The sequence below is a fragment of the Ochlerotatus camptorhynchus genome, unplaced genomic scaffold (assembly GCF_037179485.1).
Source record: "Ochlerotatus camptorhynchus isolate MF236.1 unplaced genomic scaffold, CSIRO-AGI_Acam_v1.1 ptg000443l, whole genome shotgun sequence".
NCBI lineage: Eukaryota > Metazoa > Arthropoda > Insecta > Diptera > Culicidae > Ochlerotatus > Ochlerotatus camptorhynchus.
This window is the reverse complement of record NW_027040929.1, coordinates 1,065,710-1,081,018: the sequence shown is the minus strand read 5'-3', so window position 1 is coordinate 1,081,018 and position 15,309 is coordinate 1,065,710. Positions and strand designations below refer to the sequence as shown.

The window sequence follows — 15,309 nt, the reverse complement described above, 5'->3', positions numbered from 1 at the left end:
AACTCTCATAAAACCCAAAATGTTACTTGGGATGAAAGCTTCAATGCAACTGAAAAAAAAATATTTAAAATCTACTATGATGTTTCAAATATTTACATGGGAATCGCACTTCGTAACTTCGACTGCCATTTTCTCAATGTCTACTTTTTCCATATGGGATTATAGGCAGTATAGGTGGCAATATTTTTGCGTTTTTCACGGGGAACACCGACGCGGCTGATGAGTAAATGACAAACAATATACGACCGGACACCTTTCGTGACTCATGTCCTTATGTAACAACAGCTATAGTCTGAAAGTTACGTAGAATCTTGCGTTTTAGATTATCTTCGTGGAAGGTTCAAACTTCAGAATTCAATAGACTAAAGTCCCATTCGCCAAAAATAAAAAATCAGCAACCCAGATCGCACATTCGTACACCACACTAGGTTCGCCCACTGACCCCCTATCCGATCCAATTTCCAGATGGCCTTGTGGACTGCGAGGACCCCGAGTGCTGCGGAAGCCACTCGTGCCTGACCAGTCAGCTGTGCGTATCGGCACCAAAACCGATCGACGTTCTCCTCCGGAAGCAACCGCCAGCCATTACGGCGTCCTTCTTCGAACGGATGAAGTTCCTCATCGACGAGGGCAGCCTGCAGAACTACGCCAAGCTGGAAACCTTCAACGAAAGGTAAGTCCACTGCAGACAAGTGTGACGATTTTACGAGAAAGAGTGTATCGTCGCTCTTTTGTTTTTTTGTTTGTTTTCGGTTCAGTGTATTTATGTTCTTTGTTTCAATCCGTCGATTTCGGTTCCGTGTTTAAATAGTATCGATTTTTTTATCGGTTAAACCGGTGAAATCGATTATCCAAACACCGACGTGTGTGTAAATAATAATTAAAACGATTGGTTTCAATGACGACCGCACCCGGAACCGCTCACACGGAAAAACGAAGGTGCGGATTCGTCGATCATTGAAGGCTTTTCCCAGAGAGCCCACGAAAGCCAAATACCAATTTTCGCGTTTATGTTTGTGTTTGATTTTTTTTTTTTTGTCCGTTTCATTGTTCGTTTCACTCTTGGTTTGTTTCGACATACATACGAGAGAGAAAGAGTTAAAAGGATACTGCTGTTATGATTACTATATAAATATATTATGTTGTGCCCCCGTCTATTTATACATCCTCCTGCTAATTGCCATTTGTTTTATTTTAAATGTTCCGCATAAATATTATTGTTACTAACAGAGTGAGAAAAAAAACCTGAATCAGAGTCAAGCTAAATGCCCCGAAGAGATGTGATACCCAGAAGAGAAGCTTCCGCCCGGGTGATAAAGCAAATACGAAAAAATCCAATAGTATTAATAGCACAAACAAAAGCGTACATTATTTATCATAAATTAATACATTAAATATTAACAACTGAACCGAAGCCAGGCCGTCTGCTTCAGGCCAACCTTCCCATTCTCCCAGCGTTGGTTCTGCTCTCGCGATAATCTCCGGAAAGTAGCGATTTTGTAGGTGGTAGGACCCGCACCAGGTGCCTCCACCACCAAACCAGCCTCCTAGCTTCTCAAAAAACCCCAGCCCAACTCACCTCTCGGTACTTGGAGTGTTATAAAAAATTAATTTATACCAATCGCACGATGATTATAACACCGCTTAATGCGATAATATTTTAATTATTGCCATTGTTGGTATTATTCGCGAAGCTCATTGCTACTGATTGGCGTACATATAACTGAAGTTATTGGTGAGGTTTTTGTTTATGCGCCAGTCAAATTAGCGGTATAATGCCTCGGTACGTGTACCGCCATCACAAACGCATAACATGTTGCTGTATTTGTTTTTCCTCTGATTGATGATTAATCAATTTCCTCCCAACTCGTTTGAATTGGAAATGAGCGATTGTTTGAATAGCAGCGCCTGAAAACCGCTCATTATTTGGTCAAATAATGCTAAAATCAGCTTAAGCAACCGTTGCGTTTTGATCAAGGATTGCTTCGATGCAAACACACAATCACACAAAGTGCGTATTGTAAAATTCCAACAAATTAACTTTTCTGTCCAAAATCCCTGACTCATCCGCGATAAATCGGTGACCGATAGATTCCCCCATCCTCCTTTGCCAGTAAATGGCACTCGGGTCATCTTTTATTAACCTGCTGATAAATTATGGATCATTATCTCATGAATGGCTATGCCAGAGTACTCTGACGAATTGCAAGGGCAGCTGACCTGGGTTCCCCGGCAGGAGATTCGATGCATTGAAATTTATCTCAATTTCATACGCCCATGCGGATCAACCATTTGCAAAGTTAATCTCCGTGCATAATTTATGACATTAACTCTCATTTGAACAGCGTTCGACCTATTTTCCGGTCTTTTCCAGTCACCAATACCCCTCAATTCGAGCCTTAAGCCTTCAATCAATTTGCCATCCTGCGTCTGATCATGCCTGCAATGAGAGAGATAAATTTTAGATTGAATTTCGGAAATTATCGCATTTTACCGATAATTGAATTGAGCGCTGGAGCGGTGTTAAGTAATCCTCCTATTCCCCACGCAAATTTTCGCGCATATTGGTCTTCTCGTTAACTAATAGCTCTCGCACCAACTAACCTAAAAACTAACCCATTGATCCGACGAGACTAATCAGAACCTTCCCCAACAGCGATGAGCTTTAACCCAGATTCTAACACAAATGCTTTTCTCCTTCATCTCTTTTTTCTTCTAAACTAACCTCAACTGTAATCTGTGACTGTGTGTGAATGTGCAGCGTTTTTTGGAATCATTTTAACGCAAGGTAAGAGTCCATCGTCAGAACTAACAAAACTCGCTCGAACCACAACAACTAAAATCCCATAACGACGAAGAAAAAGAAGAAGAAAAAGTCTACGAAACAAGAGATTTGCGGAATAGTATTTTTAATTAGTACCAGTACTCTCTAGTAGAAAATTCCCGGTTCCCGTTCCCGCCCAACAAACCCCACTTACAATTAGACAAGCAAAGCAAAACAAACTAACCCAAAAGTACACTGCTCTAATGTTCCTCTTGTATGCTCTGGAAACTACAGCAGAAAAAAAAGATGCAAAATCAAGCGCTTCTTCTTTTGTTCCATGCTGCCATTTTCCATTCTAGAGAATAAGACTCCACCTCCCACCGAAAAGAAAGGAACCAAAACCAGTCACCACTATTCATTATCAACCATCCACCCGCCCCCCCTCATTATCTCTTTAGTTTTGTGTACCGTGACAAATTTTATGTTTTATGTTGTATTACTTTACCGAAAGAAAATGGAATGCTCAGTTGGTTTTTCTGTTATTTGTTTTCTGTGTGTATGTATGTTATTCACTATATAAAATGCTATGATATTTCTAACAAACAAAAAATAACAAGCAAGCCGAAACGTCAGCACGATCCGAAACCGATGACCGACCTGAACAACAACAAAAAAGTAGACCACATTTTAAAGTTAAAATTTTTGGACAACGATCCGCGCACAGCAGGCGATTTGGATCAACATCACCCGTGGAGAAAGAAAAAAAAATAACAAACGAATGTCAATCGTTTTCATTTCGCGTAAAAAAAAAAAAAGGACTACACCTATTGCCATGCCAGTGCACCGTCGTGATAATCCTCCTAGCGGAAAAAATAGTGAAGGGACCAAGGGAAAAAAAGCAAATTAACGGAAAGAGCGTCCACGCACACAGGCATTCGTTTTTAATTTTTAAACAAAACTGCCTCCAGTATGCAAGCACGAGACGAGGGGGAGGCTAGTTTGCAGAGAGAAATGGCATAAATTTAATTTTTAACTTCAATTTTATGAAACTGCATGTGTCCCACTTTTGGCAACTGGCATACCTATGCGACGCGTTTTATCTGACTATAACGAGATCACGTTTCGTGGGCTTTCGAGTGCGAAATATGTAGTTTTTCCGAGTTGACGCGAGGGAAATATTGCATGTGATTGACGTCACACAATCATAAGCTAGAGCTGGGCTCTGAATTGATATGTTTTTTAGGAATCCATACGACAACCTCGACGTCATCCTATAAATTCATCCCTTTGCAATGTCATGAATAAAAAAAAATGATACTTGGATTTAATAACCGGGCGTCCCCATAATGTACATAATGTATGTATTTCAGACTTGGATAGTGCCCCGGACAGTTTTTTTTTATCGCGGTTCATGTGTGATTTTTTCATGAAACCTATATTAATTCGTCTGATAAAAGTTGAAGAAATAGCGTGACGAAGAAATTACAACATTTAATCGTGTTTTGAAAAACCTTGGTGAACCGTGCAGTTTTTGTGAACCGGTACGGTTTTTTTGAGGCATGGCTCATGTAAATAGTTCTAATTTCTTCGCCAAGTTAGTTCATGAACATTTGTCAGTTGAATAAACAACGGATTCGTGAATAAAGTATTAATTGCAGTAAACCGTGGCGTGGTATTTACAATCCAACTGCTACTGTCTAGCAGTGACATTATGGATTAAATCTCCCTGCAATCATCACCTATGACTGCAAGAAGCTTGAATGCGGGAGTTAGACGGTGATAGCTCTACTGATAATGTACTGAAACTATCAATCTAACAAAAGTTTGATTGACGCATATTTAATGAGCATCAGTTAATTGATTGTTTTTTTTTTTATACATAACTTACCTGTGCGTCAGCGCTGGATCAATCTGCTGTCTTCCTGAATTCCACTATTCGCAAGCAACTGAAAGAAGTGGTAGACCAATTGGTCACCGTCACGCAGTCCACTTACAATTTCACTACACAATTTTTACAATTCCGCTTCACATTAGGCTTATTAGATATTTCAAAATTGAGTATAAATTTTTCCGAAAAAATCTCGCAGCAAAACAAGAATACGTCAATTCAGCACCGCGGCCTACTTCGATTTTACCAGCCTTGTGAATAATTAGGTTCTGCTGCGTGACGTCACAAATGAACTCAGTGTTAATAGGCTGAACCTTTTTGACAGTTCAGTGGTACTGTTTACAAGCACTTAGTCGTTTTTTCGAAAAAACAAATTCTAAAATTTCCGAATTTTAACTTGAAAATTGTCGGTGAAAGGATGTTGCTCGTGGACAATGCAGAAGTCAAGAGCAAATTTTCATTATGTCGTAAGTAACATTCGCACCAATCCGAGAAAAATAAAGTTTTGTTTTGATGACCGAAAAGTTATTCCTATTTCCAATTAAACACATATAATCTCATAGTGATAGCAATGTTTAACATATTCAGCCGGGTTTTAATCATACAAAGGCAAATCGCTAGCTTTCATGCTAAGAAATACTGGTTTTTGAGTCAAAAGTTATTATACGTCGTTTGGTGGCCCCTATTGTTACTTAAGTCAAAGTGTATTCAACAGGATATTCGGGAGAATTATCAATTACGTCTCCTTACGTGCAGCCCATTCATCATTTAGGGCCACCGAAATCATCTTAGCAACAAACAGTTCGATTTATTCACTTTAATAATGAGAAAGCGAAACGACGAAAGTACACTTTTCACGGGTTTCTCAGTGCTGTTACTTAAATCGGATGACTTAAGTAATATCAAAAACTATTTTGATCGGAAGGTGATTACGTCAAAAAGCAATTCGACTGGTAAATAAATTTAAAAATTGGATGTGATCCTATATTCGGGCAGTATATAGTGTAATAGCAAGAGCATCGATTGACACTGATAGCTCGACTTTGTTTACCTTTGTTACATTCGACGTAATGAAAATTTGCTCTTGAAGTGTGGTTTACATCTCACTGCAGTCTGAAAAATTATCGAGAAAATCTACCCAAGGAAAAAACGACTAAGTCCACGTAAACAGTACCACTGAACTGTCATCAGATTGAGGTTGACCCCGACGGTGCAAAACCTAATTCGCCAAAATTTAAATCAATGTCATGCAGGATTTCATTCAAAATCGAAGAAAGCAAGGGGTGAGACAGATTTACTCTGAGTTGCTTTTTTGCAGCGAGTAACTCAGTGTGCCTCAAAATTTAATCGACGTTCATCGATTTTTATATCTGTTTACTTCTCGGTTTACTCCGTTTACCACGTTTACATATTAGACGTCAATCCTGTTTGTAAACAAAATAGAATTCTCTCGTCACTTTTCAATAGGTCCTATCTACACTGATCGATTCTCTTCATCGACTATGTGTTAAGATATTTCCGGATATTTTCGGAACACAGATCGATGGTAGAAGCAACAATCTAGCATCTAATACGACAAAGACGACAGTGGCTCGACCGGTGAAGAAGTAGAAGTACCTGGTAATGCGGAATCAGGAATGCCAGGACTAGATCTAGCAATCGTCCGATTTGGTTCGGAAAAGTGTTTTCTTGAGTAAACTCGTGTAAGTTAAATCTGTCCAAAAGCTTGGTTGTAGCCCACCAAACAGTAGAGTGGAAGAGCGGGGACACAATCGAGACGAAATCGAGCCTAACTATTCCATAATCTAACGGATGATCGTGTAGTTGCTTCTTCGGTCAGGAGGCAGGTAGACAGCGCCTATACTGAGAATATGTTGTGGAAATTCCACGACAATCCAGAGCTGTTCCAGTAGACTGGAAATGGGTAGCTGCTTAGTCTTGTTGAGACAGCAAGCAGAACGCCTCCACCGCACGATTTTTGACTGTTCATGGGAGATCGGTCAGTTCTGAAGACGGAATAAAGTGATCCGAAAAGTAGCGATGAATAGATCCGGTCATCCAGTCACGTTTCCGTCAGTACGATCAAATCAATCCGCAACAGCCAAGAAAAACGAGTCGATTTTAGTCCTCAGCCCACGCACGTTTTCATAATAAATCCGGATGCCATCCCGGAAGCTGGGAACCGATGGAAATTTAGGTACCGAAAGTTCAGAACCGCAATCATACTCGCCTGGAGTTGCAGGCCGAAAGCCCCGATTTTTGTTGATGTTTTGCTTGACAGTAGCTTTTCGGCTTCGCACTTCCATATGTTGCTGTGATGCGAAAAGTGAGAAAGCAAATGACAGTGATCTTTCTCGCTGAGCAATGTAATTTACTCGAGGTGCCTCAAAAGCAACTCTGAAATTACTCAGGAGCTCAGGAGCTGTCTTACCCCTTGGTAGAAAGTGGAGTCAGGTTGAAGTAAAATAGTCCCTGATTTATGAATATGAAGACAAATCGAGACAAATTTTACTCAGTCTACGAGTTTAAGTTTTTTTTAAGATTTTCATGTATTCTTCAAGAACACTATAAAACTTAAATAGTACAGAACAAACCGAATAACATAACTTGAGGGCGTTATTGAAAAGATGCGTCAAAATGACAGTTAAATACGAATTTGACGTAACGTATAACGAACGAAATAGTGACCTTCCATAGTTCAAAAGATAAATGGACGCAGCTATAAAGCAAGACCATGCTGGAGGCAATGGGTTCGATTCCCGGTCTGGTCCATAAATTGTCTGGGTTGTATATATCTCGACTTCCCTGAGCAAAGAGTACTTTTATCACACGATTACAAAAATAGTACAGGTCAATTAAAAATTATTGATAACTGCGAAAGCGATTACTAAGTAATAGTAAAAATAGCCAAAGAAGTGGAATATGACGAAAGGAAGGAACGTGGTTTGAGCTAGTCGTCGAACATGATCGTCTGGCTTTGTATGTTCTCATCTCTGAAAGAATGGAACCTTTCACATGATGCAATATGGATTTCACAATTCCTTTTCGGAATTATGTCGGCTGTGTACAATTAGTAAAATCAGTGATGCCACATTTGTATTAAAGTCTCACAAATCTTTAACGTTTATAAAAGCTCAAAACTTTGAAAATTCATTTTTTTCCAAAAATCTATATAGATCTCTATATACCTAGTATTTAAAAATAAGTAAAATTGAGTCGAATTTTACTCAAAATTGCAAAAATTTAAGTTTCTCAGTAAATTAATAAAATTATCCTCGATTTTCCAGGAAAAAACTACTTGTTTATTAGTAGACTGAGTAAAATGATGCTCGCAGTTTCAAGTAGTTTTTCCTGGAAAAGTGAGGAAATTTTTACTCATTCGCTTTTTTACAATTTTGAGTTGAATTCTACTCAGTTACTGAGTTACTCTCATCGGTCGAATAACGAAGGTAAATTGTCCTCTATACACGATGATGATATTCAATGTTTGACCATTTATCTGGTTTTGATAACCGTAATCAGAAAGTATACAACGGGCGTCTTGCCTTGTGGGCAGTGTCCACTAGTGTGGCGCCGTTGTTGCATCATTTGACATGTAAAAATATTATGTAAACGTCCACCTAACGCCACACGACATCGTTCAAAGTTTCAACCGTGTGTGGTGATGAAGTACCACCGCCACTTGTGCCCTGAAGGGTGCCTTGCCTTAGGCAGTGTTTGGAAAATTCATGAGTATAATCACTCTCACTCCAGCACAATGGGTAACGATGTTTCGTTTTTGGTCGAAATGCAATGTTTTTCCATGAATTTTCAAAATAGCTTTAAACAACGGATTGCAGTTACAACCTATAGCCAGTAATCTACGCTCAGTAATGGCGGCTTTCATATTTATAAAAATGCATACTTCAGTGTAGTTTTTGACACAGCTGGAGGTCACATGTCGTTTCAAGAACAACATGTGAAAAGGACATACAAGCTTTTTGTAAACAAACCTTCTTATGTCCTTTTTCTCGCCACTCCTATGACATTCACGCAAACTATCAACATCACCGGGTGGGGAAACTTTTCACTTCCCGATGATGTTCTTGGTTTGCGTGGGCGACCCTCGGTTGGCGAGAAAAGGGCTTACAAAGGTTTGTTTACAAAAAGCTTGTATGCCCTTTTCACATGTGGCTCTTGGTTTCATTTTCAGCTATTCCTGGTAGACGCGAAAGGGAACCTCTTGTTAGTGTCAAAAACTACTGTGGAATTATTCATTTTTGCAGGCCACCATTACCGAGCTGGATAGTAACAATTATTAGAATAATGTGCAATAGTTTGTAAAAATATCATTATCTTCTGATTATGACCAAAAGCACGCGATAGCCGACCGCCGTGATGAAAATACTTAGGAGATTTTCAAACACTGTCCACTAGTGTGGTAGTGCTGGGACTTCACTGCCTATAATTGCATATCAGTCCCATAAAGAAAAAGTGGGCATTGAGAAAATGGACGTCGAAGCTACGAAGTGCAATTGTAAATATTTAAAAAATTATAGTGAATTTGTTGATTATTTTATTCAATCCTGATGAATGTGGCGTCTTAGTGGAATTTCTGTATAAACAAAGAGAGAAGGATTAGTAATTTTCATTTAACTTCACTAACTTATTTGCTTATCCTTGACAAATACGCGTACTTCGTTTACAATGTGCAGACGTCTTCACCTATAAAAAAAATCGATTAATATAAGCTGTCAGTTTTAATCTCCCCACTACTGACAGCATGGCACATCTTTTTATATAGGCAAAACGTTATTCAAAAATATGTATTTTTCCAAAACTAGCGAAGAAGCGATAACAGAAAACATATTTCTGAGAGACGATCCAGCCTAAGGCTAAAAGTCTCGCTAATAAAGCTTTAAAAAAATGGTGGCCAGTACAGAAAAAAAAGTTATCACTTGTTTCAAATATTGGAACAACATTTTCCGGTTTACTGCCGTAGCTTTTTTGTACTAGATCTGTTGCGAAAATTAACCATTTAATGTCGTGTGGCGTGAAGCTGTTGCCGATATAACGGCTGACCTAAAAGAAATCATTCTGGGAATTACCGATCTCAATTTGATGTTCGTTTAAACGATTTGCTCGCACCGATTAAACTATTATTAAATAATTATGTGCGTGATGGAATAACACAGTGTAGAAAAAAGCAAATCGTCCTCGTGTCAGCTTGGGACTCTAAACAGAGCTGTGCACGATGGACCTCCGGCGGGACAGGGGGTTCGGACAGGCCAATCGTTGCAAATAACACAGAAGAAATTACGGATCTGTTTTCCGTCGATCTTGTCTTCCGTGCTGAGCACCAATGCTACCGACGCCAGGGAGGCAGCTCCCACACCTAGACTCTACCTATCGACTCATCAACTCATGAACCGGGGACCAACGGCTTTACTTCCCTTCCGAAGGAAGGCGTGATCAGAGATGTTATGCCTCAGAACATCCCGGCGGCGCCGACTGGGATTGAACCCAGACCTGCTGGGGTGAGAGGTAATCACGCTTACCACTACACCACCGGCGCCGCTCAAAAACAAATTCCTCACTCACATAAGGATTAAATCGATCGTTTTCGGTTCAATTTTTACCTAAACCAGTCTTTTCCATACCATTCTCGATTCAAGTTCAAATGTTTTTTTTAAAGATGTCTGTTACTGACATCTGAATTGATTTTTTTTTTGAATTTTGAAATATTTTGTTTTTAAGGTTTTGGCTGATATTCTTCGGTATATAAATTAAGCTTACGCAAACCTTTCAGATTTAAATGAAACTTTGTCTATGTTTTTGACAGTAGGGAATTAGTTACCCAAGCAAAGTCCAGCATCAAAATGACAGCAAATTGAAATCAAGTTTTGATATCAACATCAAACTGAAATCATAATTTGATTTCAGTTTACGCAATTGACAAATTTGATACCAAATTTTGTTTTCATTTTGCTGTACATTTGCTCTTCAAAAATATGTTTGTTTTCATTGCCTTAGCATAGCATCAAATTGAATACTTGTTTTGTTATCAACAGGAAAAATTGATATCAAATTGAGTTTTCAGGTTGTTCTCACTGATAGCAGAAATAGTTTTCAATGTGATGTCACAGGAAGATTTGTTTGCTCTCAATTGTGATATTTTAACCGAAAATTTGATGTTGTGATTTCGCTGATAATTATTACTCAGGTTGCTGTCGTTTTGGTCGTTTTAAACCAAAACGACAGCAACCTGAGTAATCATTATCAGCGAAATCACAACAGCAAATTTAGATTTCAATTTGATCTCAGACTTTGCTCGGGTAGAGAGCATGCTTGGCATACACAGTTTTGGTCACGAACTGCTCATTTGCTAATAACTTTGCACACAGTTGATGGAACATAGTTCTTTTTTAAGCAGTAGATAGAATAGAGTGTAAGCTTGTTATAGATATGTAAAAAAAGTAAATTTTAATGCTAGAAGTAAACTGTATTTGTTTTTGCGTTGTAAAAATGAGGTGAGAAATTCTCACTACACATCTCGGAATTTAAGTGTTAAATTGATTAGTGTTGATTCAAATGTTAAGCTTTACCTAATCTTCGCATATCTATAGTAAATTATGAGCCTAATCGATCAATTACTTTAAAGAAAAATAAATTTCAACATCTGAGTGAAAAGTTATTACCAAATGAGTAGTTGGTGTGTAGAACTGTGCATGCCAAGCATGCATGGTTTGATTTGGAATGAGGTTTTCCAAGCCGTCGACAGATAATCACCTGTTCCAATTTCAACTTATACTAGACTTATAGGAATTCTAGAGGGAACAGATATTTAGATTAGACATTTTTTTCAAACGCGTATTTCAAAAGGGCGTATATATTTCAGGGGAACTAAGTTCAAAAATCTCGAAAACTGTTTATTGTATCGAAATGGTATCAAAGGACGAGTTATAGAGAATTAATTTAAGAACAAATAAAAATATATACATTGAAAAAATAATTGACCACTTATTTGAATTCATTAAAACAAACTTCAAACCAAATTATAAAAAAATAATTGTTTGATTTTTTTTAAATTGTTTCTAGAGCAAATGAAACTTTATTAGAGACTTTTAAAAATAATTCTGAGATGGTGCAAATATTAAATGCGGGTTTTTTTTTAATTTTGAGCTCGAAAAAAAAATTATTTTGAGACGTTGGACTTAAGCACACTTCAGAACTTGAAATAATGTTCAGGATTCCAGACATTGAAAAAAAAAATCATTATCTTGAAATAAGAACCATTTTTAAAAGGCAGTTATGTAAATGTACCATTAAAATGATAAAATACTCTAACGGAACTATCCACCTACCCTCTTTTAAGATCATTCTCTAGCTAATAAATTATCACACTAAAGCTTCACGTTAGATAGCATTTCCAGCCAACTCTGAAAATCGCAAACTTTGCGTATGAAGTAACATGAAAACACTTTGAATGTATACTAACTTGTTATTTGTATAATTTAGTAAAAACGTTTCAGGTGGTCAATTTCAACAACAAATCTAATTCAATTTAGGGTAAACAGGTGTAATACGCCTCCCTTAAGAAAAAGCAGATCTATTTTTACCGTTTTCACTTTCACTAACACAATTATCACGTATTTCCATTGCTTTGGGAATTAGAAACAACTTGTAATAATTTATTTTTCTTCAGTGGCAGTTAACGATTATTTTTTTCGACATCACTAAAACAATTGTAAAACGGTTTGACAACAAATAAATAAATAAAATTCTAGGTTCTTCAATTAGGCGGTGTAATGTGCCCCATCTATCAACTAATATGCTCGCCCAACAAAGATAATGTATGGTTTGTTTTAAACGGATAGTACACCACTCACCAAAAATAGGACATGCTCAAAGCATTAATTCAAGATGTCTCATGCAACACAAAGATGGAATGAATACTTTCTCAAATAAGCTTACCAAAATGATAGCGATGGGCCCAATCTTAGATCCATAGGCCAACATTAGAGTCATTTCCCCTATATGCGACAATTGACAGCTGTGAAATTTGCACAGCAAACTTGTCCCATCCCAAACTTGGATTGCCCATCAGTATTGTAAAACCTGAATTTGAAGAAATACAATGGTGGCGTTTTGCCCAGGGGGTGTTTTAAACCTTCCTTTCTATCGCATAGTAGGTTGGTTGGTTGGTTGGTTGGTTGTCTTTATAAAGGAGATTTTCAGCCAGATGCTGGTTCATAAAACATACATGTGGGGATCAGTGAGACATGCCAGTGATATTGTTTGAAAGAGTAAAAAGTATTCTTTATATGGGAAACTTCAATTAATTACTTCACGCAAAAGGCTCATTTTCATGGCCTCCTTTTGTATGGACCTTATTATTTTATTTTATTTTTGTAAGGATAGTCACGAATTCCAACCCTCCCCCTCCCTTCTAACAGCGTGACGTAATGTATGATCGTTACTACAATAGATCAATTTACTGGTCGCAGTAGTGTTAGATCCCGAACAAAGGAAAAAAAAAAATTATCGTTCCCATACTCGATCAACCACACGACCTGTCAAATATCATTCAAGGTGTGGTCGAATAATAATTTTATGATTTGAACCATATTACAACACTAGTTACAACATGTGTTTTAATGTTCAAGACTCTGTGTCTCACTGCTCCTGCCTAGTGCGGGCCTTAACATTTCTGATTGTAACTAAATTAGATTACAACAAATCCGCCTGAAAACATTGTTTTAAGTCAACAAGAAACCTAAACCATTCGAATGGAATCAAAGGCTTGTTCGTCACACACATCGAAAAAAAAAATGCTGAACAAAAACTGTCTTGTTGTTTTAGGGGAAAACAAAAATGGTGCCTGCTAAGCAGTTGATGGATTATGTCAGATAAACATCATCTTCCTTATTAATTACTAACTAACAGAACTATCAGGACTCAGGAAATCAATATTTTGATCCACCCTAATGATTATATTTTGATCCACCCTAATGATTTTTTTTCAAGATGTTTGCTTAACATTTTTTTAAGATTCTAAGCTTAGATATTTTTTTTATCAGGGAAATTAAAATCTCATTAAAATCAGCTTCATAAAAATCCATTTTGGAAACATGATCGGTTGTTACAAAATAATATTGATGGTTGCAATGATTTGTATTATTTCACCTCTCACCTTCACACTTCAAAATTCAATTGAGATTCTTCCCAAAATTTGTCAATGATTCTCCCAAGATATTTTTCAGAAATTCCCTTATGAATTGCCTTGAAAAATTCGTATTTTGATCTCACATCTACAGACCGCTTTGCTAAGGGTAAAAATTGTTCCCTACAGTATTGGTTTTATCGTGATCTTGTAGAACCTCGATAACACTTGTAATGTTACTTGACATGTTTTATCATATGTTGCTCTTTCACTCAAACCGGAACACTATGTTAGGCAAACGGGATAAGCCTGAAAAAACGGGAATTTGAATTCTTTAATCTAGTTTAATCCAAAGGAGCAGCAATAAAGCAAGACCATGCTGGAGGCAGCTGGGTTCGATTTCCGGTCCGGTATAGGAATTTTTCGGGTTGGAAAGAGTCTCGACTTCTTTGAGCATAGAGTATTATTGTACTTGTCACACTAATAGAAAAATGGTACATGCTTAGAATGCTATCAATTAACAACTGTGGAAGTGCTCAAAGGACACTAAATTGAGAGCCGGCGTGAAGACGTAATAAAGCTAAAGAACGAGAATCAAGTGGCCACCCTCAGGCATGGAACATTATTACATTAATTTAGTGCTGTCATTTACCCGCTCTAGTTTGTCATGCATAAGAGACACAGATTAAAACTATTTACAAAAGTTGTAGGTAATATCAAAACCTACGAAAGCTATATATATTATTTTACTGAATTATATTGATGAAAAAAGTTAGAATCAAATGAATGTAAATGATTTTCCACGCCTGGCCATGTCTGTTTAAAATTGCATTTAGCTGTGACTTTCAAATGAAATTTTTTTTTATGTAGGGGAAATGGATGTAATGTCGGCATAAATGCCCCTAATTTGGACCCATACTTAAATTCAGCAATCGACTAAATTTTCAATAGCGACCAAAAATATCCTTCAGTACCGTCCCAATGATGCGTTCATTTAGATAAAATTGATAAATAGCAGATTTTTAACGATGGGCCCAATCTTAGATCCATAGGCTAACATTAGAGCCATTTTCCCTATATACCTATATTTCAAATGAAAGTTTTATCCATAAATATGTAAAGCTGAACATTTGCCTTTTAAATGTTTTGACTTAAAAAAGGCCATACGATTTTATCCTAAAATCTTTTCAAAAGATCATAACAAAGCTTAATTTTGAACAACAATGAACAACCTCACTGCAGCGACTAACATAATAAGTCGAGTTAGGGATGTTAAAGTACATGTGAAAGTGAATCCAAACAAATCGAGTTAGGGAGGCATCGAGTTTGAAAAAATATCGGGTTAAGGAGTTGTAAAATTCAATGACCTTTCAAATTCAGAGAGTTTGCGAAAATATTGCGATACAAAATATGGAGAAGACTGTACGTAGGACGATTGAAATCAAGATATTCTTTATCACGTAAAATAGACTGTAGTGTTCCGCAATCGAGCGTCGCTTACCAATTGGTGATCAA

At 37.4% G+C, this 15,309-nt stretch overlaps 1 protein-coding gene across 9 annotated transcripts in view; it reads left to right on the top strand.

The window, feature by feature from the left end:
• Ten-m (teneurin transmembrane protein Ten-m) overlaps positions 1 to 15,309 on the top strand; it is a 409,761-nt gene that overhangs the window by 370,563 nt on the left and 23,889 nt on the right. For 7 of the 9 annotated variants that reach the window (XM_065234804.1, XM_065234802.1, XM_065234803.1 and 4 more), the window contains 2 exons: positions 466 to 673; positions 2,762 to 2,788. In XM_065234804.1, the coding sequence (XP_065090876.1) occupies positions 466 to 673; positions 2,762 to 2,788 (235 nt within the window). The remainder of the gene's footprint in view (positions 1 to 465; positions 674 to 2,761; positions 2,789 to 15,309) is intronic. The other 2 variants (XM_065234801.1, XM_065234798.1) reach the window with 1 other exon arrangement.